The 23,417-nt window shown below is 40.9% G+C and overlaps 1 protein-coding gene across 5 annotated transcripts in view; it reads right to left on the bottom strand.

The window, feature by feature from the left end:
- Positions 1-23,417, bottom strand: part of CLASP1 (cytoplasmic linker associated protein 1) — a 1,131,138-nt gene that overhangs the window by 599,729 nt on the left and 507,992 nt on the right. For all 5 annotated transcript variants that reach the window (XM_069224628.1, XM_069224627.1, XM_069224630.1 and 2 more), the window contains exons 15-16: positions 10,460-10,519; positions 2,342-2,419 (exon numbers count right to left, since the gene is read on the bottom strand). In XM_069224628.1, coding sequence (XP_069080729.1) covers positions 2,342-2,419; positions 10,460-10,519 — 138 coding nt within the window. The remainder of the gene's footprint in view (positions 1-2,341; positions 2,420-10,459; positions 10,520-23,417) is intronic.

A 23,417-nucleotide genomic window follows, 5' to 3' on the forward strand; every position in this document is an offset into this window, starting at 1 on the left:
CCAGGAAATATGCAAGGCATTGCTTTTTAAGGGGGAGGGGGTGCTAAACCATGCACTTGGGCCTGGACAGCCCCCTATTTCAGGGCAAAATCTTTCTGCCCAGATAAGGGGTGGATACAATATGTTTACCCGCCATCTGAATTCAGGGAGGACAGAAACCCCCAGTAGGCAGAAGAGATTGATGCTTTTACTGGTTTTTGGAGGGGAGCAGCCCGCTTGCCATGGGCTTGTGCTCCATACCCAGCCCAGAGAACAAGAGTCATTCTCCAATCCTGCAGGCAAATAGATGGTATTCATCCCATTCTGTTCAGCTGGAGTGGCAAACTAGACACCAGGGACAAAAGTCTGAAAAGATTAGAGGTAGTGGTGGCCCATCCACCCATCGGCCTATGCCCCACCCCACAATGGATCTTTCTTTCACTGTGGGGGAAGAAAGCCCACTTGACTGCTAGGGGACAAATGGCTTTTAAAAAAACTAAAAAAAATAAGGATGCCTCCCGCCCAGACAGGGATTTGCCACTATCCCAGAGTGGCCCAAAAGTCTTGCTGCCCCTCGGAGATTTTACCCCCAGTCTGCCCAACAGAGTACAAAGCCATTACATCACAAGGGAATAAATGGTCCCAAAAACAATTTACAAGCTAAGGGGATAGGATGTCACCCGTTCAGGCATCAGGCTGTACCAGTACCTCCGAATGAGCCCAACAGTCTTTCTTCCCAAGTCCCTCGGGGACTGATTGCAAGGGATTACCACAATTCTGCATCCAGTGGGGGGAAGCCCACTGGACACTAGGGATTTATTTTTTGTATTTTAAAAACATATGGGGTGAAGGTAGTCCACCCTGATGTTGTGCCGGACTCCCACAACCACCACTAGAACCCAGCAGACTTTCTGACAAAATGGGGCACAGAGCATTCCCATGGCAAGCAAGAGGAAACCTGGATTCTTTGACTTATGGACCCAAAGAGTGGGCTTAAATCCAAATTCCCTCCTACTTGCCATGCTAAATGGCTACACTATTCAAACCGGTTATGCCCCGGGCTCTGCCGCAACCCAGGGAAGCCTACTAAGCCCAGACATTTCTAGAATGCAGACACCAGAGGATCCCAGGGTGACTGCTTTGCATGTATCACACTATGTTTTTACCCAGATTAAATGGCACAGTTTAACAGTAACAAACATAAAATCCTTGCTTCATGTTGAGAAGGTCTTTTATTCAAATGCTACAATGGAAACTCATCAATATAATAATAGAATCAGTATAGTTGAAAATCCATTTAGCTACAGACATGAGCAATAGGCATGACAAGCCGCAACTTCGAGAATCTCACCATGTGTAGGACTCTATAGTTGTGTCTTTTTTTCTCTGTCCTTTTATGCTGCTTCCTATTATTGCTCCTCGAAGATGCTTTTCAAGCTGACCATACAGTGCCCAGTCCCTCTGATGCAAACTTTACAAAACCATGGTTTATGTTTTGAACTAGCAGAATGTATTCCTTCTAGGTCTCTGATTGCTGATCCTTTCAACCTGGAGGCGAGGGATATTTACAAAGCTTCAAAACTACTGCACCTACAAGCCAAAATGGTTGCATCAATTTAGAATTTTGTTCTTCTATATTGCTCCAGCATTAACTAAAATGTTCAGATAAACTGGTACCTCTTAGTTGATCATTTTAGGAGAGGCTCTCTTAACCACATATCAATATCCATGTAAGAAAGAGACCATATGGACATAACAGGCCACAGAAGATAATATCTGTGGGTGGCGGTGGAGTGGGGGGACAAAAGCAAAATTCTCTACTTTGGCCTAATGTAGCATCCTGAGTGCTCAAATAATCCTATGTGTGGCAGCCCTTCAAAGCCACCAAAAGTTATTTATCGACCACTATTTGAACTATAGTCCGACTAATGCCTCGCCATTCATCCAGCCCATGGAAAGCCTGCACCTGTTACTTGACAGTTCCAAATCATCTTATCTTTAAGACCACAAAGGAAGAGCATCTCTTTTCCCTTTTGACGTGGGGCAAAATCATGATTCTGTCGTACTCTAACTATGGAGGCCATTTGTGATATCCCCATTAAATTATACCATAGATGTCAAACTGAAAAAGGTATTTAAAAATGCTATCACTGCTAAATAAACAGATGTGTGGTGTCCTCCCAGGACATATTTGAAAATAAAATGAACAAGCCAACATGCCGCAAACAATATGTGAAATCAGATCTGGAAACAAAAAGAAAGCTGGGCTAATTTATTAATACATTCATCAAAAAGAGTTATCAAGACACACAAGTTAACAATGTGTTTATCAGTTTAACAAGGACCATCATTAAAAACTTACTTTCTTGCTACTATGCGGGCTTCTGAATCAGCGTCGTGGATTCCCTTCTTTATGGTTTCTGCTAGTACTGCTATGTGTCTGGATGGGGAGAAATCATTGTCTATATCAGAGTGCATGCAAACAATCTAATACATTTTTTTCTACCACATGTATTTACTTTGACCGACGTATTTTGATCTTTACTCTAGGTAACTGTTGGAGTTCTTGTTTATAAGTATATTTTCTGATTAGTTTGCTTTGAGTTGCATTCAATTACTTTAAAGTATGTTTTGGTGTTAATTTTAAAAAGAAAATGTTACTTACCCAGTGGACATCTGTTCCTGGAATGTAGTGCTGTAGATTCACATGTTTTGCATAAGTCCGCCACCTAGTGTTGGGCTTGGAGTGTTACAAGTTATTTTTCTTCGAAGAATCTTTTTGAGTCACAAGATCTAGTGACTCCTTCTCTCAGTGATAGTGCGAATGGGCATCAAGTCCCTTGTTAGATTGTTTTCCAGCAGGCAGGGGAGAGAGGAGGAGAGAGAGAGAGAGTGTGTGTGTATGTATATAATTAATATATATATATATATATATATATATATATATATATACACATACACATATATAAAGAGATGTCCATGCAATGTATGTACATATTTACAATTCTTTGTACTACAACGACTACAGGCTTCCGGGGAGGAGGGATGGCGCATGTGAATCTACAGCACTACATGCCACGAACAGATTCTACTGGGTAAGTAACATTTTCCATTCAATGGCACGTGTAGCTGTAGATACACATGCTTTGTATAGACTGTAAAGCAGTTCGCTCCAAATAAGCGATGGCTAGCCTGTAGGAGTTGAAGTAGCTTGAAAAAGTGTCCTAAGGACTGCTAGACCAACATTTGCCTGTTGACAAGCTAAAACATCTACACCATAGTGTTTAGTAAAAGTGTGTAGTGTAGATCAAGTAGCAGCTTTGCGGATATCTGCTATTGGAATGTTTCCTAAAAAAGTTCAAAGAAGCACCTTTTTTCCCGGCAGAGTGTGCTTTAGGAGTTGTTGGTAATTGTCCTTTAGCTTTAAGATAACAAGTTTGAATACACTTGCCTATCCATCTAGCTAAAACATTCTTTGAAATTGGATTACCTTTGTGAGGCATTGAAAAAGCTACAAAAAGTTGTTTTGATTTTCCAAAACTTTTTGTCCTGTCAATATAAGGCATCAGAGCATGGTTGTGGGAAAAAGACAGACAACTCAGCTGATTGATTAATGTGAAATGGTAGGACTACTTTAAGTAGGAATTTAGGGTTAGTCCAAGAACTATTTTATCTTTATGAACCTGGAGAAATGGTTCCTCTAAAGTGAACGTTTGTATTTCACTTACTCTTCTTAGTGAAGTTATAGCTACCAAAAATGCAACATTCCATGAAAGAAATTGCAAAGAGCAGGAATGCATGGATTCAAATGCTGGACCCATTAGTCTAGTAAGTACAATGTTAAGGTTCCATACTGGAGGTGGACGAACCCTAGGTGGAATAACTCCTAAGACCTTCCATAAATTCCTTAATAACAGGAATTCTAAACAAAGAAATATGTTATCTGTTTTGGAGATAAGCAGCTATAGCTGCTAAGTGAAGTCTAATAAAAAGTATGCTAACTTTGCCTTTTCTAAATGTAGTAAATAACAAACAATATATTGTACTGACGGTTTGAGTGGATCAAGGTTTTTAGGTTGATAGAAATATAAAAAAAACGCTTCAATTTAGCAGCATAACACTGTCATTGTAGAGCTGTGTGCCTCTTTAAGAATGTCAATACATTCAGAAGGAAGTTGTAAATGCCCAAACTGTGTCTTGGGGTCTGGATGTCTGGTTTGACCTCTCTTTTGAGTCAAAAGGACTGGCCTGTTGGGAAGTTTGTGAAGGGGAACCACAGACAGATCCAATAATGTTGTGTACCAAGGTTGACGTGCCCGAGTGTTGGCATTTTGAGTTTTCTACGGTAGCGAAGAGATCTATTTCTGGTGTTTCCCAGGGGCGAAAGTATTGGTGAAGTACTTGTAGATGAATTGCCCAGTCTTGGACTTGTTGCTGCCTCCTGCTTAATAGGTCCGCTAACTGATTGCCCATTCCTGCAAGATATTCTTTCAGTAATAGAATGTGATTATGAATCACTCACTTCCAAATGGTCTGAGCTAGACGGGACAACTGAGAGGAGTGTGAGCCCCCTCCCTCGTTTCTACAGATAATACATTGTTGTCATACTGTCTGTACAGACTAACACCACTTGGTTAGAGATTTGTGTCAGGAATGCTTTGAGGGCTAGGAAGACTGCTAGCAACACCAAATAGTTGATGTGATAAGTCTATTGGATGGGATCCTATTTCCCTCATATGGTAAGGTTGTTGGGATGAGGTGGGCTCCCCAACCAATCTGTGATGCATCTAAGGGCCACCCTTTTAGGAGGTTGATGGTATTCCACCATTGCAGAGAGCGCTGAGTCTGGTGGGCCAACAACAATAGATACTAAAGATGACCCTGTGACTGCGACCACTGACAAAACAGGCACTACTAAAGTGGACGCATGTGTAGTCTTGCATGGGGACCGATGGCAATGCAGGGGGCCATCTTCCCCAATAGTTGCATCACTAGTTTTACTGTACAAGTATGATACCCCTGTAATTGAAGCAGGAGATTTTGAAAAGCCTGAATCCTTACTGGATTTGGATATGCCAATGCTGATTGAGTATTGAGAATTGCTCCTAGACAAGGCTGTATTTGTGAAGGTTGGAGATGGGATCTGAGATGGTTTATTATAAATCCCAAATTGTGTAGAAGATCTACTGTGTCTTAAGTATGCTGCTGGCATTTTTGGATGGTATTGGCTTTTATGAGCCAATCGTCCAGGTATGGGAAGAAATTAATGTATTGCCTTCTGAGCAATACAGCTACTACAGCTAAGCATTTTACTAACACACTTGGAGCTGTTGTTATCCCGAATGATAGTACTTTGAATTGATAATGTTTTCCCGCAATGACAAATCTTGGGTATTTGCGATGTGTCAGATGTTTGGGACTGTGAAAATAAGCATCTTTGAGATCTAATACGGGCATGTAATCTCCTTCTTGTAATAGAAGAATAACATCTTGCAGAATGACCATAGGAAATGCTCTGAAATTATGTGTAGGTTGAGAGGCCTGAGATCGAGAATTGGTCTTAAAGACCCATCTTTCTTTGTTATAAGGAAATATAGTGAATGTACTCCCACCCCTTGTTGTGATAGGGGAAGTGGTTCTATAGCTCCTTTTAGAAGAAAGGACTCTACCTCTTCTTTTAATAGAACGAGGTGGTTGTGTGAGAGGTTGTGAAGATGAGGAGGTATATTTGGTGGAGTGGAGATGAGATCTAGACACTAACCATTATGAATAATTGATAGAACGCACTGGTCTGTGGTGATATTACACCTCTGTGGATAAAAATTTGCCAGTCGTCCTCCCACAGGAAATGCATGTGCTGTGGGGTTTTTGTAAAAAGTCACTGTTTTATATTAGAGAGATCCTCTAGGGCAGATGGTTTGCCTCTCCCTCTCTTATTTGTGCCGCTATAAGAGCATCTAAAGGAACCTCTGTTATAGAAATGTGTTCCTTGCTTTTGTTGTGAGGTAGGAGGCTCAGTGGTTGATGTTTTAAAACCACCCGTAAATTGTGATCTATGAAAATGACCCCCGCTGGGTGTAGTTAATAAGGCGCCCATAGCTTTAGCTGTGTCAGTCCTTTAAAAAAAAATACTACAGTGGTAGCTATCTCTGGGCCAAATAAATGCTCCTTGTAAAAAGGCATATTCAAGACTGCTTGTTGTATCTCTGGTTTAAATCACAAACAATTTAAACATGCATGCACTCTTATAAGAATGCTAGTGTCCACACCACATGCTGCTGTGTCAGCAGCATCAATGGCACATCTGATGGAATTACTGGAGATGGCCTGTCCTTCTGCAGCTATTTCTTGTCTTCTTTTTGGATACTCCCGTGAAAGATAAGGCAATCACTCCTCCATCTTGTCCCAGTGGGCCGTCATACCTCGCCAGGAGTGTTTGAGAATTTCCAATGATTTTCAGCGTGAGCAGCTACTCTTTTGCCCGCTGGGTCCAGTTTTTTGCTCTCCTTATCTGGAGAAGAAGCATCCCCAGAGACTGACTGTTAGCCCTCTTTTATAATGCACTTACTACTATAGAGTCTGGTGGTAGTGGCGTTTTTATGAAAGTTGGATCTGAGTGTGCAGCCATATATTTCTTGTCTACCTTTGGTGTTATTGCCCTAAAAGTTTCTTTTAAATATGTCATTAGCATGTCTGAGTATGCCTGGTAGCATGGCTAGAAATTGAGACTCTTTCTGTGTATTAGTTAGTTTGTTGAAGAGAAAACCCTCTTCGATTAGATCTGTATGCATTTTAACATTATGATATGCTACTGCTCTTGCAATAACTTGGCTGTATGCAGTTGTATCCTCAGGGGGAGAAGGCCTTGCTGGACAAAGGTCAGGATCATTAGGGAGAATGGCATCTGGATTGTATAAATCCCATTGATCCACATCTTGTGGAACATCACTTAGATCATCTCTATGAGGTGATGATGATTGTGGAGAAAATTGTGGGTGAATAAAGGATGTAGGTGATTGTGGTGGTGGAATAGAGGGAAGTGCAGGAGAATGCGGTGGTGAAGGCGGAGGTTGTTCTGGAGCCTTGTCTTTTTCTTTGGAGACTTTTATAGGGAGAGGCACAGTGTGCAATGTTTCTTAGAATGTAAGTCTCCTTTTGATTGGAATAGGAGGAGAAGCCATGATTCTTCCTGTTCCTTTTTGTATGTGAATTTTGCTATGTCTAGCGTCCATCACTTCGAGAACAGGCTCTACAGAACATGTCACCTCAGAGAAAACTGTAGGATATTTGCCCACTATAGTTTTCGGCTTTCAAGTCTTCGAGACAGAATGCTTTTTTCGAACTGAAAATGTCTGCTCTTAAGTAGATGGCAATAGTTTCTTCAGCTTCGAAATGGTTGTTTCCACTTTTCGACTTGATCCCAAAACAGATTGGGGTGAGAATGCCTATTTGGTCAGTGCTGAAGGCATTTTGGTCTTTGTTAATTTCTGTGCCGAACCGGAGAGTGGGGCATTCAAATGTATTTTTTGGATCCTACCATGGCCTGAGAGCAGTAGAGTACCGATGACCAATTTAAAAGTATTTTTAAAAGTCTTTACTTGTTGTAATGTTGCTGGTGCACTCAAGTACTGCGTTGCTGGGATGGATTGACTCTCTATGCCCTAATCTTGGTCCGACTCAGAGTCTCAAATCAAAAGGGCTTCCTGGTGTCTAACTTCTTCCTGTGCGTGCTCTTCTCCAAAGATGTTGGATATGTCATCTGTTGTTTTCGACGCCATTTCTAAACGACACACTCTTCAGTCCCGCAGAGTCTTCTTGGATTGAAAAGACCTACAGGCGTCGTAGGTCTTCTCTGTGTTTCAAGGATAGTCACAAATTACATACCAAGTGCTGATCAGTATACGAAAACTTGGAGTGACACCGAGGGCAGAACTGAAACAGGAGTATGTTCCATAGCCTATCATTCTCCAGCTACAGTTGCCAAAGTAGGCCTAAGAAGGGCGTGGATGCCCCTGATGACGTTAAATTGATCCTGACGATAAAATTCAAATCGGCTAATAAAAGCATGAAAACGCATTCAAAAACTATACCGATGTTAATAGAAAAATGGAATTTGAAGTTCGAAAGATACCAAACCGAGATTCACCGGAGCGAGAGGAAACACGCCCATACCCGACGGCAAAGAGAAAACAACCTAACGAAGGATTCTATGCGCACATCACCAAGAGGAGGAGTGCCTCGATATTGTGACTCGAAAAGCTTCTTTGACAAAAAAACACTTGTAACACTCAGAGCCCAACACTAAACGGCGGACCCATTCAAAGCACATGTATCTACAGCTACACATGCCATCGACCATTCAGTAATTCCACCTTTGAACTTCTTTTACAACCGGAAAAAAAGCCCAAAAAATCAAAAACAGGCATGCGTAACACCTACCAACATTACCAACCTCCTCAGATGAAAACCCATATTTTTTCACTATTTTTACAAGACGTATGCAAAAAAACTCTTTGGACAAGAACAAGGCTCCATACTTCTGCTTGTGCACCACCTTGGGTATTCTTTGTCGCAATGCTGTATTATTGACAAGAAAAGTCAGAATGCAAGTACCTACCAGAATCAATTTTCTGTATCCGACAATGAATTAAAAACCTCAAGAATCCAGTAAATAACAATAATTACAGCAAAATTTTGGTGTTCCAACACTGTGTAATAAGTTTGGATTACCCTGCCAGGTCACTTTCTTTGTTAGTCTGTGATGTAAACTCATCTAATGTATCCAGTTGACACAAGCTTGATAAAGGAGTACATCTAGCAAGAAGTTCAGGTCAGGGAAAACGAACAAGAGAACTTGACCTAGATCTAAAAATAAATCATGTAATATGATGCTTTTCTTGCTCCCCCGACTTCAGTAATTGCACTGTTTAAAATAAAGTTATCAATGCAAAAAAAGTAAAGTAAGACCTAATGTAAGCTGATACACAATAGGAGGTTCAGAGGGACTATGATGTATCAAGGGTGCCCTCCACTCAACATATCAATACAACAAAAAAACCTTGGTGCTGTTCACACAGATATACATAATGCACTGCCCTCGAGCAAAGGGTATATATAGGGATTTATCATGCGACAGCAAAAACACAGAGATATGTCACTGTGCGATCCTTACTAGGTACAGTGGCAAGGGACCTTTCATACTATTAAAATATAAGCACAAATATTTTTCAAATAAATATAGATAGTGCCTCTCATTACGGGGCAACCATGAGCAGGTCACCAACTGGCTCTCAGCATCATCATCACTACTTTCCTATAGTGACAGGAGGACCCGGCACCATGAATATCACTAATGGTGCTCAATATATGTAGCTACTGATTAACATCACGGGAGTGAGTCAGTCTACTTACCTTGGCCCACGACTTTGAATGGAAAAAAGATCACCACTGGCACCCTCCCAAAAGATCCATTCTTGCATCTATTGTATCTAGAAAGAGCTTTTGAAAGATCTAATAGAGAAGATATGTATTTAAATCTACCACTATGATAATCTCCAGATCCACTTGCAAACTAATTCTCCCAAGATACCCACGTCTTGAAAACATGCTTAGAAACACTGCAAGACTGGATGAGCGCCAACTTCCTGCAACTAATGCCAGAGAAAATCAAATTTTCCTTTCCACAAATTCAACAAGGAAAGGTAAAAAGAATTGCAACTGGCTGGTTTGAACCCAAATCTTCCATCTGAAGTAACATGTCTGGTCACCTGGATCAACCAATGACAACTAGTTCTATATTTTTCTTGTCCTATTAGACTTCTGTTTCTGCCCTTCCCCCTTATTCCTCCTTCTACATTACTAGCTCTACTGCTCTCCTTCTTTCACTTTATTTCCCTTACTTCCAATACTTCTACCCCTCGATATCTTCTCACGCCCTTCCCTTCTACCACAACTCTCTCTAAACTGTCCACTCTTCTCCTTCCCTCTACCATACTCACCCAATCAATCGCTCTCCTTTTTATTTTTTTTATTTTTTATTTTTAGATTTTGTCCCCTAAACTTACAAAATCTATTATTAGTAGTCAGTTTATTTTCCTACCACTGGCACAACAACTCAAGTACTGAGGCCAATCTATAAACCAGCATTTCCAACCAAAACCAATAGCAGACACTTGTCTAATAACAATCTTCATCCTTGTGGATTGGACCAAAAATCAGACAACCATCAAACAGGATATAAGGGATTTTCCATAGGGCTTCTTCACGCTAGGAAAGAGAAGGTAGCAGAGCCCCAAACAACCCCCTTTTATGTCAGCAATACTGCACAAGATCTAAAAATGAAATTAGGGATTGAATCAATGTAATATTGGACAACCAAGTTAATGAATAATTGCCTAGATAGGATTAAAACATTCTGCAAATCAGTTTCATTTATCATAGAATAAATACTATCTGAAAGTAGGTTTTGTTAAGACCTTACCTTTCTAGTGAATGTGTTTGCCATTCTTGTAAAAGTAGCTCTAAAAACTCATAACAGCGCCTGAAAAAAAAAAATTAAAGAACACAGAAACTTCTTAAATGGTATTGAGTTGGCAAATAAGAAGAGCTAATCATAGGTTACTAGGTTTCCTGGTCTACGTAAGAATACAACATATCCTGGTATGATAGGAGGTTTATAAACAATAAATTCCCAGTTCAACAGGCTCTTGTGCAGACATAAGACCATGCTCTCCCATTGACCTCCAGTACCTTCCAGCCAAAAGTCATCAATTTAAGGAACCCAACATCAAAATCAACTTTCACTTTTGAGAGGTGTACGGAACAAACAAGAAAGCTGTTCATCACTAGATATTCACAGGACAATTTATTACTAAGTTGTACCTTACACCATTAGAGGGGATATTACTTTAACAACTTTGGATTGATATGATTCTACATTTTAAGGAAAATTTTGTTCCTAAAAAACATTTAACAATTTATGTTTTACCACTCCGGTAAAAACTCATGCTAACAACATCAATGACTTATGTTTGTAATCAACGTTTACTGCAATGATTTTCAGTTTTGAATGCAACTGTTTTATGACTTACTATATGTGTATCATTTCACTTTGCATAAGATGGGAAATGTCACTTACCCAGTGTACATTTGTTCGTGGCATGTTCTGCTGCAGATTCACATGCTATGCATATTCTGCCATCTAGTGTTGGGCTCGGAATGTTACAAGTTGTTTTTCTTAGAAGAAGTATTTTCGAGTCACGGTATCAAGTGACTCCTCCTCTTCGGCTCCATTGCACACGGGCATCGACTCCATGTTAGATTGTTTTCCCGCAGAGGGTAAGGTACGAGTGATAGAGTATAAAGAAAAGAGATGTCCATGCAAATGGAATATATATATATATGTAACGTGACGTATTGTCATTAGGACTATCGTTTTGTCCAGTCATGCCCTTCAATTACACACATAGTCGTATTGACTTTTTTCATTTTGTGAGAAAACTTAAATTGAAAAAATGGTTTAAAACAAAAATTAAAGACCAAGACGTAAGTAGTACCAATAAGGTATCAAATTTGATAATTGGAGATATTGGACTATTGCATACGTTATGTGAATTAGATGAGAATACTGTGGCTGAACAGGATCCGATTTTAAACTTATCACAAATGGGTATTGAAGTTGATAGGAGGTCTCCTAGTAATTTTTAACCCAAATCAACTTTTTTACCACAAGTTAATTGTGAGGCTATTAATGTTTTTGAGAAGGGAGTAATTGGCTGTTTAAAAACTTTAAGATATTCAAGGAGATCTAAGTATGATAACTTATCAAGAAAACAACGTGAAGCGATAGAATCCTTACGAAAAGATGATAGTATTGTAATAAAAAATAAATCAGATAAAGGTGGGAATATTGTGATTTTATCCAGGGATGACTATATAAAGGAAGGTTTAAGACAACTGCAAGACAAAGAAAATTATTCAGTGGTGGATAGAAATGAAATGGTAATGGCCAAGAGGAAAGTTTTTGAGAAACTAGATGAATGGAAGGAATCAGGATTGATTGAGTGGGAAGAATATCAATTTTTAAAGGTCGAATTCCCCATAACAGCTGCTATTTATTTTTTACCCAAATCACACAAAAATGCAAAAAATCCCCCTGGGAGGCCTATTGTATCATCTATGGGAAGTTTACTGGAAAATGTCTCCAAATATGTAGACTATTTTTTGCGTCCCTTTGTGGAGGGTTTACCTTCTTATATCAAGGATACGAGAGATTTTCTACGCATAATTAATGGAATTGGATGGGAAAAAGATTATCTTTTACTAAGTTTAGATGTGACTAGTTTCTATACGTGTATCCCTCATGAAAAGGGTACAGAGGCAGTTAGATTTTTTTTAAGGGCGAGGTCATTGTCTTACCTTTTGCATACAGAAATGTTATTAGATATGGTGCAGATGTGTTTGACTTATAATTTTTTCACTTTCAACAATATTTTATACCGTCAGGACCAGGGGACTGCAATGGGAACCTGCTTCGCCCCCAGCTATGCAGGTTTATACCTTGGCTGGTGGAAAGAGCAGGTTGTCTGGAACATCTCTGGTTTTGAAAACCAAGCAGTCCTGTGGGTGAGGTATATTGACGAATTTTTTTGTATCTGGAAAGGTAGCTAAGAATCAGCTTTGAGCTTTGTGGAGGAATTGAACAGCAACAATCTGAACCTTAGGTTCAGTTGTATAATGCATTCAGCTGAATTGGAATTTTAGGACGTAAGAATTATGGTAGTGAAGGACAAATTGGAATGTGAATTATATAGAAAAAACACGGCAGGTAACAGTTTATTACATGCTATGAGTAGTCACCCAAAGAATTTGATTCATAGTATCCCCTACGGGGAACTTTTAAGGGCTAGAAGAAATTGCAGTTTGGATACTGCATTTGAAAATTAGATCAAAGTGATGACTAAAAGATTCACCGAAAGGGGCTACTCACAAGCTGTAATAAATGAAGCTGTGAAGAGGGTCAAACAGACCAAAAGGGAGGATCTATTGGTAGAGAATGTAGAAAATATGAAGAAGGAAAATATCAAAATAAGATTCATAACTACATATCATGATAAAGTAAATGAAATTAAAAAAGCATTTGTCAAATTTTGGCCAGCCCTTCAGACTGATGAACATATAGGTGAATTATTGGATGAGTTCCCGGCGTTTACATTTAGAAGAAGTAGATCTTTGAAAGATATACTAAGCCACAGTACAATATCTAAGAATAAGATAACACAACCCATTCAGGGTTTTTATATTTGTGGCAAATGTAAGGCATGTAAATTCAGCACCAATTGTAAGGAGGTATCATTTCCAGGGACTAACAAAGTGTTCAAAATAAAAAAGCATGTTTCATGCACATCAGATTATAGTGTTTATACTCTTAAATGTCCTTGCAACAATTTTTTTTATTGGGAGTACCATACATATAGCAAAAAAGCATATTTTGGAACATTTAAGAGCAATTAAAAATGAGGACAAATCTTACCCGGTGGCGAGACATTTTTAAGGATTTCATAACAAAAATGAAAACATGTTACAATTTGTGGTCCTTGATAGGGTTGTATTAATAACAAGAGGTGGTAATAGAACGCTGGACTTGAGAAAATTAGAATCAAGGTTGATCATTAGTTGTAACACAATGGAACCCATTGGTCTGAACAAGGATGAAGAATTATCGGTACATTTACATTGACTGATTACGAAAAATATAAATGTATTTAGAATTGAATAGGTTGTAATTATATGCCGAAGTTCTGCTATTTCCGTATTAATTAATTTTTAATTTTATTTTCCTTTTTTCTTTCCAGATGATGTAAATTTATAAGAAGCAAAAGAGCTATTATATCTTCAGGGTATTGTTGAATCACCCACAAACACATGGCTAAAAATAAGATGAGTATCTTTATTGAAGTAGTAATAATTGGTTTACAATACAGTGAAACGATTAAGGTGTAATTTAAATATGTGTATATATATATATATATATTCAGGTTGATTGTATCAATTTGGAGCACAAGGAAGTGTGAGTAATATGTAGTAATTGTTAGTAAGGTTCACCAACTATTAATCTCAATTTTATTTTCAAGTTTAATCTTAGTTACATTGAGTATTTAAAGACTAAGGGGGTCATTCTGACCCTGGCGGTCTAAGACCGCCAGGGCCACGAATGACGGAAGCACCGCCAACAGGCTGGCGGTGCTTCCTAGCCCATTCTGACCGCGGCGGTAAAGCCGCGGTCAGAAAACCGGGGCCGGCGGTTTCCCGCCGATTTTGCCCCGCCTGGGCTAATCCGCCATGGCAGCTTCTGACCCCCTTCCCGCCAGCCTGTTTCTGGCAGTTGTCACCGCCAGGAAGAGGCTAGCGGGAACGGGTGTCTTGGGGCCCCTGGGGGCCCCTGCACTGCCCATGCCGCTGGCATGGGCAGTGCAGGGGCCCCCTAACAGGGCCCCGGACGGCTTTTCACTGTCTGCCTAGCAGACAGTGAAAAGCGCGACGGGTGCAACTGCACCCATCGCACGGCCGCAACACCGCCGGCTCCATTCGGAGCCGGCTTCTGTGTTGCAGCCCTCCTTCCCGCTGGGCCGGCAGGCGCTAACATAGTTAGCGCCCGCAGGCCCAGCGGGAAGGTCAGAATGCCGGCAGCGTCCAAATGGTGGTTCCCGCCTGGCGGGCGGCAACCGCCGCCCGCCAGAGTCGGAATGACCACCTAAGTGTTAAGATGGCTGCTAGTGGTTCCGGTTAGTAACTGTAGTCCACTTTCTATGCCTATTGTGTTAGATATAATGGAAAAAGAAAAAGGTTTTCAGAGTGTCTCTGTGATCAAGGGAGCAGAGTCTCCCGAAACGCGAGTATTTTGTTTTGTCTCTCATGGTGCTTATCTGCCTGAATAAAGAATACTGGGACTGGAGCAAGTAAGTGGCTGCGACATTGTCTTCTTTTTTAAGAAGTACTTTGGATGATATATATATATATATATATATACATATGTACAAGCGAATGTTGAACTTAAACAGCTACAGGCTCCCAGGGAGGTGGGAGGGTGCATGTGAATCTGCAGCGGAACATGTCATGAACAGATGTACACTGGGTAAGTGGCATTTTCCGTTCAATGGCATGTGTAGCTGCAGATACACATGCTATGCATAGATTACAAAGCAGTTTTACCTCCCATAAGCGGTGGTCAGCATGTAGGAGTTGAAGTTTTTTGAAATAGTGTTCTTAGTACAGCGTGTCCTACTGTGGCCTACTGTGTTGCTAACACAGTTACACAGTAATGCTTGGTAAATGTATGCGGTGTTGACCAAGTGGCTGCTTTACAAATTTCGGCCATTGGTATGTTTCCTAAGAAAGACATTGTAGCCCCTTTTTTCCGTGGGGAATGTGCTTTAGGTGTAAGTAATAGCAGCCTTTTAGCTTTTAGGTAACATGTTTGGATGCATTTTACTATCCATCTAGCTAACCCCTTGCTTTGAAATAGGGTTACCAGTATGTGGTTTTTGGAACACTACAAATAATTGATTGGTTTTCCTAAATGATTTAGCTCTATCTATGTAATACATTAGAGCTATTTTAATATCTAATATATGCAGGGGTCTTTCTGCTACGGAGTGTGGCTGTGGGAAGAAGACTGGTAGTTCCACTGTTTGATTGATATGAAACTGTGAAAATAACTTTGGGAGAAATTTTGGGTTAGTTCGAAGTACAACTTTATGTTTGTGTACTTGTATGAAAGGTTCTTGAATAGTGAAAGCTTGGATTTCACTAACTCTTCTTAATGAAGTAATTGCAACTAGGAAGGCAACTTTCCATTTTAGGTATTGAATCTGACATGAGTGCATAGGTTCAAATGGTGGACCCATGAGTCGTGTGAGCACTATGTTTAGATTCCACGAAGGCACTGGAGGTGTTCTAGGTGGAATAATGTGTTTTAATCCTTCCACGAAGGCTTTGATAACAGGGATTTTAAATAAAGAGCTGTGTTCTATATTTTACAAATACGCAGAGATCCAGTAAAATGTTTTTTAAATGGCGAAAAGGCTAAATTTGCCTTTTGTAAATCAAGCAAATAACTTACAATGTCTTATATTGACGCTGAAAGAGGGGTAATTTGTTTAGATTGACAGTAATACACAAACCTTTTCCATTTGTTTGCATAACACTGCCTGGTAGTGGGTTTTCTTGCTTGTTTAATTACTTCCATACATTCAGTTGGTAGTTGTAGATATCCAAACTCTATGACTTCAGGAGCCAAATTGCTAGATTGAGTATTTTGGGATCTGGATGCCTGATCAGTTGTTTGTTTCATGTTAACAGATCTGGTCTGTTGGGGAGTTTGATATGTGGTACAACTGACAGATCTAACAGTGTCGTGTACCAGGGTTGACGTGCCCACGTTGGTGCTCTAAGTATGAGTTTGAGTTTGTTTTGACGCAGTTTGTTGACTAGAAATGGAATGAGCGGGAGAGGGGGAAAAGCGTAAGCAAATATCCCTGACCAATTCATCCATAGAGCATTACCTTTGGATAGAGGATGTGGGTACCTGGGTGCGGAGTTTTGGCATTTTGCATTTTTGCTGGTGGCGAACAGGTCTATGTCTGGCGTTCCCCAGTGGTGAAAGTATGTCTGAAACACTTGGGGATGAATTTCTCACTTGTGTGTTTTTCGATTATCTCGGCTGAGAACATCTGCCAATTGGTTGTGTATCCCTGGAAAGTATTGTGCTACCAGGTGAATGTTGTTGTGGATTGCCCAATGCCAAATCTTTTGGGCTAGGAGGGACAGCTGAGATGAATGGGTCCCTCCTTGTTTGTTTAGGTAATACATTGTTGTCATGATGTTCTTGTGAGTGAGAAGAGGCTGAAAAGCTCTGAGTGCTAGGAATATGGCTAGCAATTCTAGGTGATTTATGTGAAATTGTTTGTGATTGGCGTCCCATTGTCCTTGAATGTTGTGATTGTTCAGGTGTGCCCCCATCCAATCATTGATGCATCTGTTGTAAGTATGGTCTGAGGCACAAGGTCTGGAAAAGGCCGCCCTTTGTTTAGATTTGTGGAACTCCACCACTGAAGTGATATGCGTGTTTGGCGGTCTATCAACACTAGATCGTGAAGTTGACCCTGTGCCTGTGACCACTGCTGTGCAAGGCACTGTTGTAAAGGGCGCATGTTTAATCTTGCATGTGGGACAATGGCGATGCATGATGCCATCATGCCCAACAGTTTCATTACGCATTTGACAGTGTGCTGTTGGCCTGGCTGAATTTGTGCCAATACATTGTGAAATACATGCACTCTTTGCGGACTTGGGCTTGCAAGTGCTGTTTGTGTATTTAGTGTGGCTCCTAAATACTGTTGAATTTGCGCAGGTTGTAGGTGGGATTTTTGGTAGTTTATGGAGAACCCTAGGGTGTGTACGGTTTGTATTACATAATGTGTATGGGTTTGACACTGTGTATGACTGTTGAATGTTATTAGCCAATCGTCGAGATATGGGAAGACATGAATGTGTTGTCTTCTTAGGTAAGCAGCTACTACTGCCAGGCATTTTGTAAATACTCTGGGAGCTGTTGTTATCCCGAAGGGTAACACTTTGAACTGGTAATGTTTTCCCTGAATTACAAACCTGAGATATTTTCTGTGCGCTGGATGGATGGGTATGTGAAAATACGCACCCTTGAGGTCAAATGTTGCCATGAAATCTTGCTGCTGAAGCAGTGGGACCACATCCTGTAGTGTTACCATGTGAAAGTGTTCAGACAGGATGTAAATATTGAGAGTTCTGAGATCTAATATTGGTCTTAAGGTTCCGTCCTTTTTGGGAATAAGGAAGTACAGTGAGTAAACCCCTGTTCCTATTTTATCTTGTGGCACAAGCTCTATCGCTTGTTTGAGTAATAGAGATTTTACTTCTTCTTGCAACATTGAGATATGTTGTGTGGAGAGACGGTGTGGTTTTGGTGGAATATTTGGAGGAATTTGTGCCAATTCTATGCAATAATCATTGTGATTAATAGATAATACCCAGTTGTCCGTTGTAATGGGTAGCCAATTGTTGTAGATCCTTTGCAGTCTTCCAACCACAGGTGAGGTGTGAGCTGGGAAGAGATGGAGTAAGCCACTGTTTTGGCTGCTGTGAGGCTTGTTTTGTTGATTGAAATGTTCCCCTGCCTCTGAAGTATTGGCCTCTGTAATTACCTTTAAACCCACTTCGTTGGTATTGAGGTTGGTAGGTTGACTTTGATTGTGAGGTGGATGCCTCAGGTGTTTGTGTTCTAAATCCACCTCTGTACTGAGGTTTCCGAAAGGATCCCCTATATTGTGTTGTATACAAAGCACCCATGGCTTTAGCAGTGTCTGAGTCTTTCTTCATTTTCTCAATAGCCGTGTCTACTTCAGGACCAAAAAGCTGTTTTTGATTAAACGGCATATTAAGGACTGCCTGTTGAATTTCAGGCTCAAACCCTGAAGACCCAAGCCATGCGTGTTTCCGTATTGTAACAGCAGTATTAATTGTTCTAGCTGCTGTGTCTGCAGAATCTAGGGCTGATCTGATTTGGTTATTGGTAATAGTCTGCCCTTCCTCGACTATTTGTTGTGCCCTTTTTTGTTGGTCTTTGGGGAGATGTTTTATAATATCATTCATCTCGGCCCTATCATATCTAGCCAATAGTGCTTGGGAGTTGGCTATCCTCCAGTGATTGGCTGCCTGCGATGCTACCCTTTTGCTTGCAGCATCACATTTTCTGCTCTCCTTGTCTAGTGGGGGTGCATCCCAAGATGACTGGGAGTTGGCTCTCTTTCTGGCTGCGCTTACAACTCCAGAATCAGGAGGCAGTTGTTGTGTAACGAATGCTGGATCAGAGGCAGGTGGTTTATGCTTTTTCTCCACTCTGGGAGTAATTATCCTGGCTTTGACTGGCTCTTGAAATATCTGGAGTGCATGCTTTAACATGCCTGGAAGCATGGGAAGGGACTGACAGGTAGTGTGTGTAGAGGATAAAGTGTTAAAGAGAAAATCATCCTCTAAAGGCTTAGTGTGCGTTGCGACATTGTGGTAGGATGCCGCCCTAGCTAAAACCTGAGTATATCTGGTGCTATCCTCCGGTGGTGATGGTTTGGAGGGATAGCAGTCTGGGCTTTATCAGGAATGGGATCTGGATCATAGTGATCCCATGGATCCACATTGTCTTGTTTTGAATCAAAAGAATGTACAGGAGATTGTACAGGTGTGGGAGTAGTAGGTGGAGAGACAAGCAGGTGAGGAGAATGAGGAGAAGACTGAGGAGGAGAAAATTGTGGAGGTGGAGATTTTTGTTTAGTCTTTGGCACTTTAGCTGGTGGCTGAACAGTATCCAATTGTTCTTGAAAGGCCAGCTTCCTCTTAGGCTTCAGAGGAGGTGCAGTTATAATTTTGCCGGTGTCTTTGTGAATGTGAATTCTGGCTTGCCTTTCATCTATATCCTCCATCTTTGTGTGTTCCTCCAAAATTCTATGGCTTTCTTTAAGTACTTTCGAAAGCTCATGTTTCTCTGTATAAAGTGGCCTTTTCGGCTCCGAAGCTGGTTTTTTCGGGATCGAAAGGTTGGCAGTGGATGTTGGCCTCGGATCCGAAAGTGATTTTCGAGGTTTTGAGTCAAACGATCGATGTTTGATAGTTTCGGAGCCAGTGCTTCGGCTCGAGTCAGAAGGCTTCGGTGGCGTGGCCTTTTTCGGGGCCGAAGTTGTTGGTTGCTCACCGAAGGTCTTACTGCGGGTCGAGCCATGGCCTTCCGGCAGTGGCGTTCTCAAGGCCTTATGTTTGGGCTTGGCTGGGACAGGGGCAGGCATACTCACATACTGTCCTGCCGTGACCAGTCTGTCCTCCTCGGACTCCTGCTCGGAGTCGGACCCTCGGACGGAGACAGCGGTGTGCATAATCTCCTCTTCCTCGACTTTGAGACGTTCGGTGCTCTTCGACACCATCTCCAGTCTTCGTGCTCTTCTGTCTCAGAGAGTTTACTTCGAAAGGAAGGATCTGCAGGCCTCGCAATTTTGCTCCCGATGGTCTGGGGAGAGACAGAGATTTCAGACGAGATGTTGGTCTGTGTTGGGGAAATTTGGCGTGGCACTGAGGACAAAAGCGGAATGGGGTCCGGTCCATGAGGCTTCCACGCGGTCGGACCGACCAGGCCAGAGTTGGGTGCGGGTGCCCCGAAGGGCAAGTAAAGATGTTTGAGCTGATGGTACCTAAGTGTCAATGAGAGATGGTAAGCGATCAAAATAATACTGACGAGAATTAGTGAGTTATAGAACTTTTCCAACTCGAACAACCGGAGAGACAAGAAACACGCATGAACCCGATGGCGTAAAGAAACCAATCTAACATGGAGTCGATGCCCATGCGTAATGGAGCCGAAGAGGAGGAGTCACTCGATCCCGTGACTCGAAAATACTTCTTCGAAGAAAAACAACTTGTAACACTAGATGGCAGAATATGCATAGCATGTGTATCTGCAGCTACACATGCCATCGGACATATATATATATATATATATATATATATATATATATATATATATATATATATATGGAAAGTGTCACTTACCCAGTGTACATCTGTTTGTAGCAAGTTCCGATGCAGATTCAATGCTGTGCAATATCCTGTCACCTAGTGTTGGGCTCGGAGTGTTATAAGTTGTTTTTCTTCGAAGAAGCCTTTTCGAGTCACAAGATCGAGTGACTCCTCCTCTTTGGTTCCATTGCACATGGGCATCGACTCCATTGTTAGATTGTTTTCCCACAGAGGGTAAGGAAGGAGTGATAGAGTATACAAGTGAAAAATAAGAAATGTCCATGCTAATGTAACTATATATACATATGTACAAATGCTTGTAACTTAAACTACAGGCTTCCGGGCAGGTGGAAGCGCATGTGAATCTGCAGCGGAACATGCCACAAACAGATGTACACTGGGTAAGTGACAGCTGTGCATAGACTACAAGGCAGTTTGCCCTCCCATAAAAGAGCGGTGGTTAGCCTGTAGGAGTTGAAGTTGTTTGAAATAATGTTCTTAGTATAGCTTGGCCTACTGTGGCTTGATGTCGTGATAATACGTCTACACAGTAGTGTTTAATGAATGTATGTGGTGTTGACCAAGTGGCTGCTTTACATATTTCAGCCATTGGTATATTTCCTAAAAAAGCCATTGTCGCAGCTTTTTTCCTTGTAGAATGTGCTTTAGGGGTAACTAAGAGTTGTGTCTTTTGGCTTTAATGTAGCATGTTTAAATGCATCTTACCATTCATCTTGCTAAACCTTGTTTTGATATGGGATTGCCTGTATGAGGTTTTTGGAAGGCGACAAATAGTTGTTTAGTCTTTCTAAATGGTTTAGTTCTGTCGATATAGTACATTAAAGCTCTTTTGATGTCTAATGTATGAGGAGTTCTCTCTGCCACAGAATCTGGCTGTGGGAAGAAGACTGGCAGTTCCACTGTTTGATTTATATGAAATGGTGATACAACTTTTGGAAGAAAGTTTGGGTTTGTTCTTAGTACAACTTTATGCTTATGAAGAACGGTTCTTCAAGAGTAAAGGCTTGGATTTCACTTACTCTTCTTAAAGAAGTAATTGCCACTAAGAAGGCAACCTTCCATGTTAGAAATTGCATTTGTCACGAGTGCATAGGCCCAAATCGTGGTCCCATCAGTTGTGTAAGCACTATATTTAAATTCCAAGAAGGGACTGGTGGTGTTCTGGGTGGAATGATGCATTTTAAACCTTCCATGAAAGCTTTAATGACAGAAACTCTAAATAAAGAGCTGTGCTGTATATTTTGTAAATATGCTGAAATTGCAGTAAGATGGATTTTAATTGAAGAGAATGCTAATTTTTTTTTTTTTTTTTTTAAATGAAGTAAATAACATACAATCTCTTGTACTGATGCTGTAAGAGGGTCAATATGTTTAGATTGACAGTAATATACAATTCTTTTCCATTTGTTCGCATAGCACTGTCTAGTAGTGGGTTTTCTTGCTTGTTTAATAACTTCCATACATTCTGATGGGGGTTGTAAATATCCAAACTCTATGACCTCAGGAGCCAAATTGCTAGATTGAGTGTCTTGGGATTTGGATGCCTGATTTGGCCTCTATTTTGTGTCAATAGATCTGGTCGGGAGTTTGGAGTGTGGTACTACTGACAGATCTAATAATGTTGTGTACCACGGTTGACGTGCCCATGTTGGTGCTATGAGTATCATGTTGAGTGAAGTTTGACGCAACTTGTTGACTAAAAACGGAAGGAGTGGGAGAGGGGGAAAAGCGTATGAAAATATCCCTGGCCAATTGATCCATAGAGCATTGCCCTTGGATAGGGGATGTGGGTGTCCATTTCCAAATTTTCTGAGCTAAAAGGGAGAGTTGGGATGAATGTGTCCCTCCCTGTTTGTTTAGATAATACATGGTTGTCATGTTGTCTGTCTTTATAAGAACTTTCTTCTGTGTGAGAAGAGGTTGACAGGCTTTGAGGGCTAGAAACACAGCCAATAACTCTAAGTGGTTTATGTGTAGCTGTTTCTGTTTGACATCCCATTGCCCATGAATATTGTGATTCTTTAGGTGAGCTCCCCAACCAATCATTGATGCATCTGTTGTAATTATGGTTTGAGGCACAGGGTCTTACAATGGCCGCCCTTTGTTTAGATTTGGGGAATTCCACCACTGAAGGGACATGCATGTTTGGCGGTCTATCAACACTAGATCTTGAAGTTGACTGTGTGCCTGTGACCATTGTTGTGCAAGGCACTGTTGTAAGGGCCGCATGTTTAGTCTTGCGATGCCATCATTCCTAAAATTTTCATGACAAATCTGACTGTGTACTGTTGGTTTGGCTGGATTTGTGGTAACATATTGTGTATCGTTGGTTTGTGTGATTATATTTTGGAAAGCTTGTATCCTTTTGTGTATCTGGACATGCTAGAGCTTGCTGAGTATTTAGTATTGCACCCAAATACGGTTGTTTTTGTGCTGGTTGAAGGTGTGATTTTTGGTAGTATATTGAGAACCCTAGTGTGTGCAATGTTTGTATTACATAATACGTATGATTTTGGCATTGCCTATGACTGTTTGATTTTATTGCCAATCGTCTAGATATGGAAAGACATGTATATGTCGTCTTCAAAGGTAGGCTGTGACTAGTGCTAAGCACTTTGTGAATACCCTTGGAGCTGTTGTTATTCCAAAGGGCAACACTTTGAACTGGTAGTGCTTTCCTTGAATGACAAACCTGATATATTTTCTGTGTGCAGGATGGATGGGTATATGGAAATACGCATCTTTGAGGTCTAATTCTGTCATGAAATCTTGTTTTTGTAGCAGTGGGATGACATCCTGTAAAGTTACCATGTGAAAATGTT

This window comes from Pleurodeles waltl, chromosome 3_1, assembly GCF_031143425.1.
Source record: "Pleurodeles waltl isolate 20211129_DDA chromosome 3_1, aPleWal1.hap1.20221129, whole genome shotgun sequence".
NCBI classification, from domain to species: domain Eukaryota; kingdom Metazoa; phylum Chordata; class Amphibia; order Caudata; family Salamandridae; genus Pleurodeles; species Pleurodeles waltl.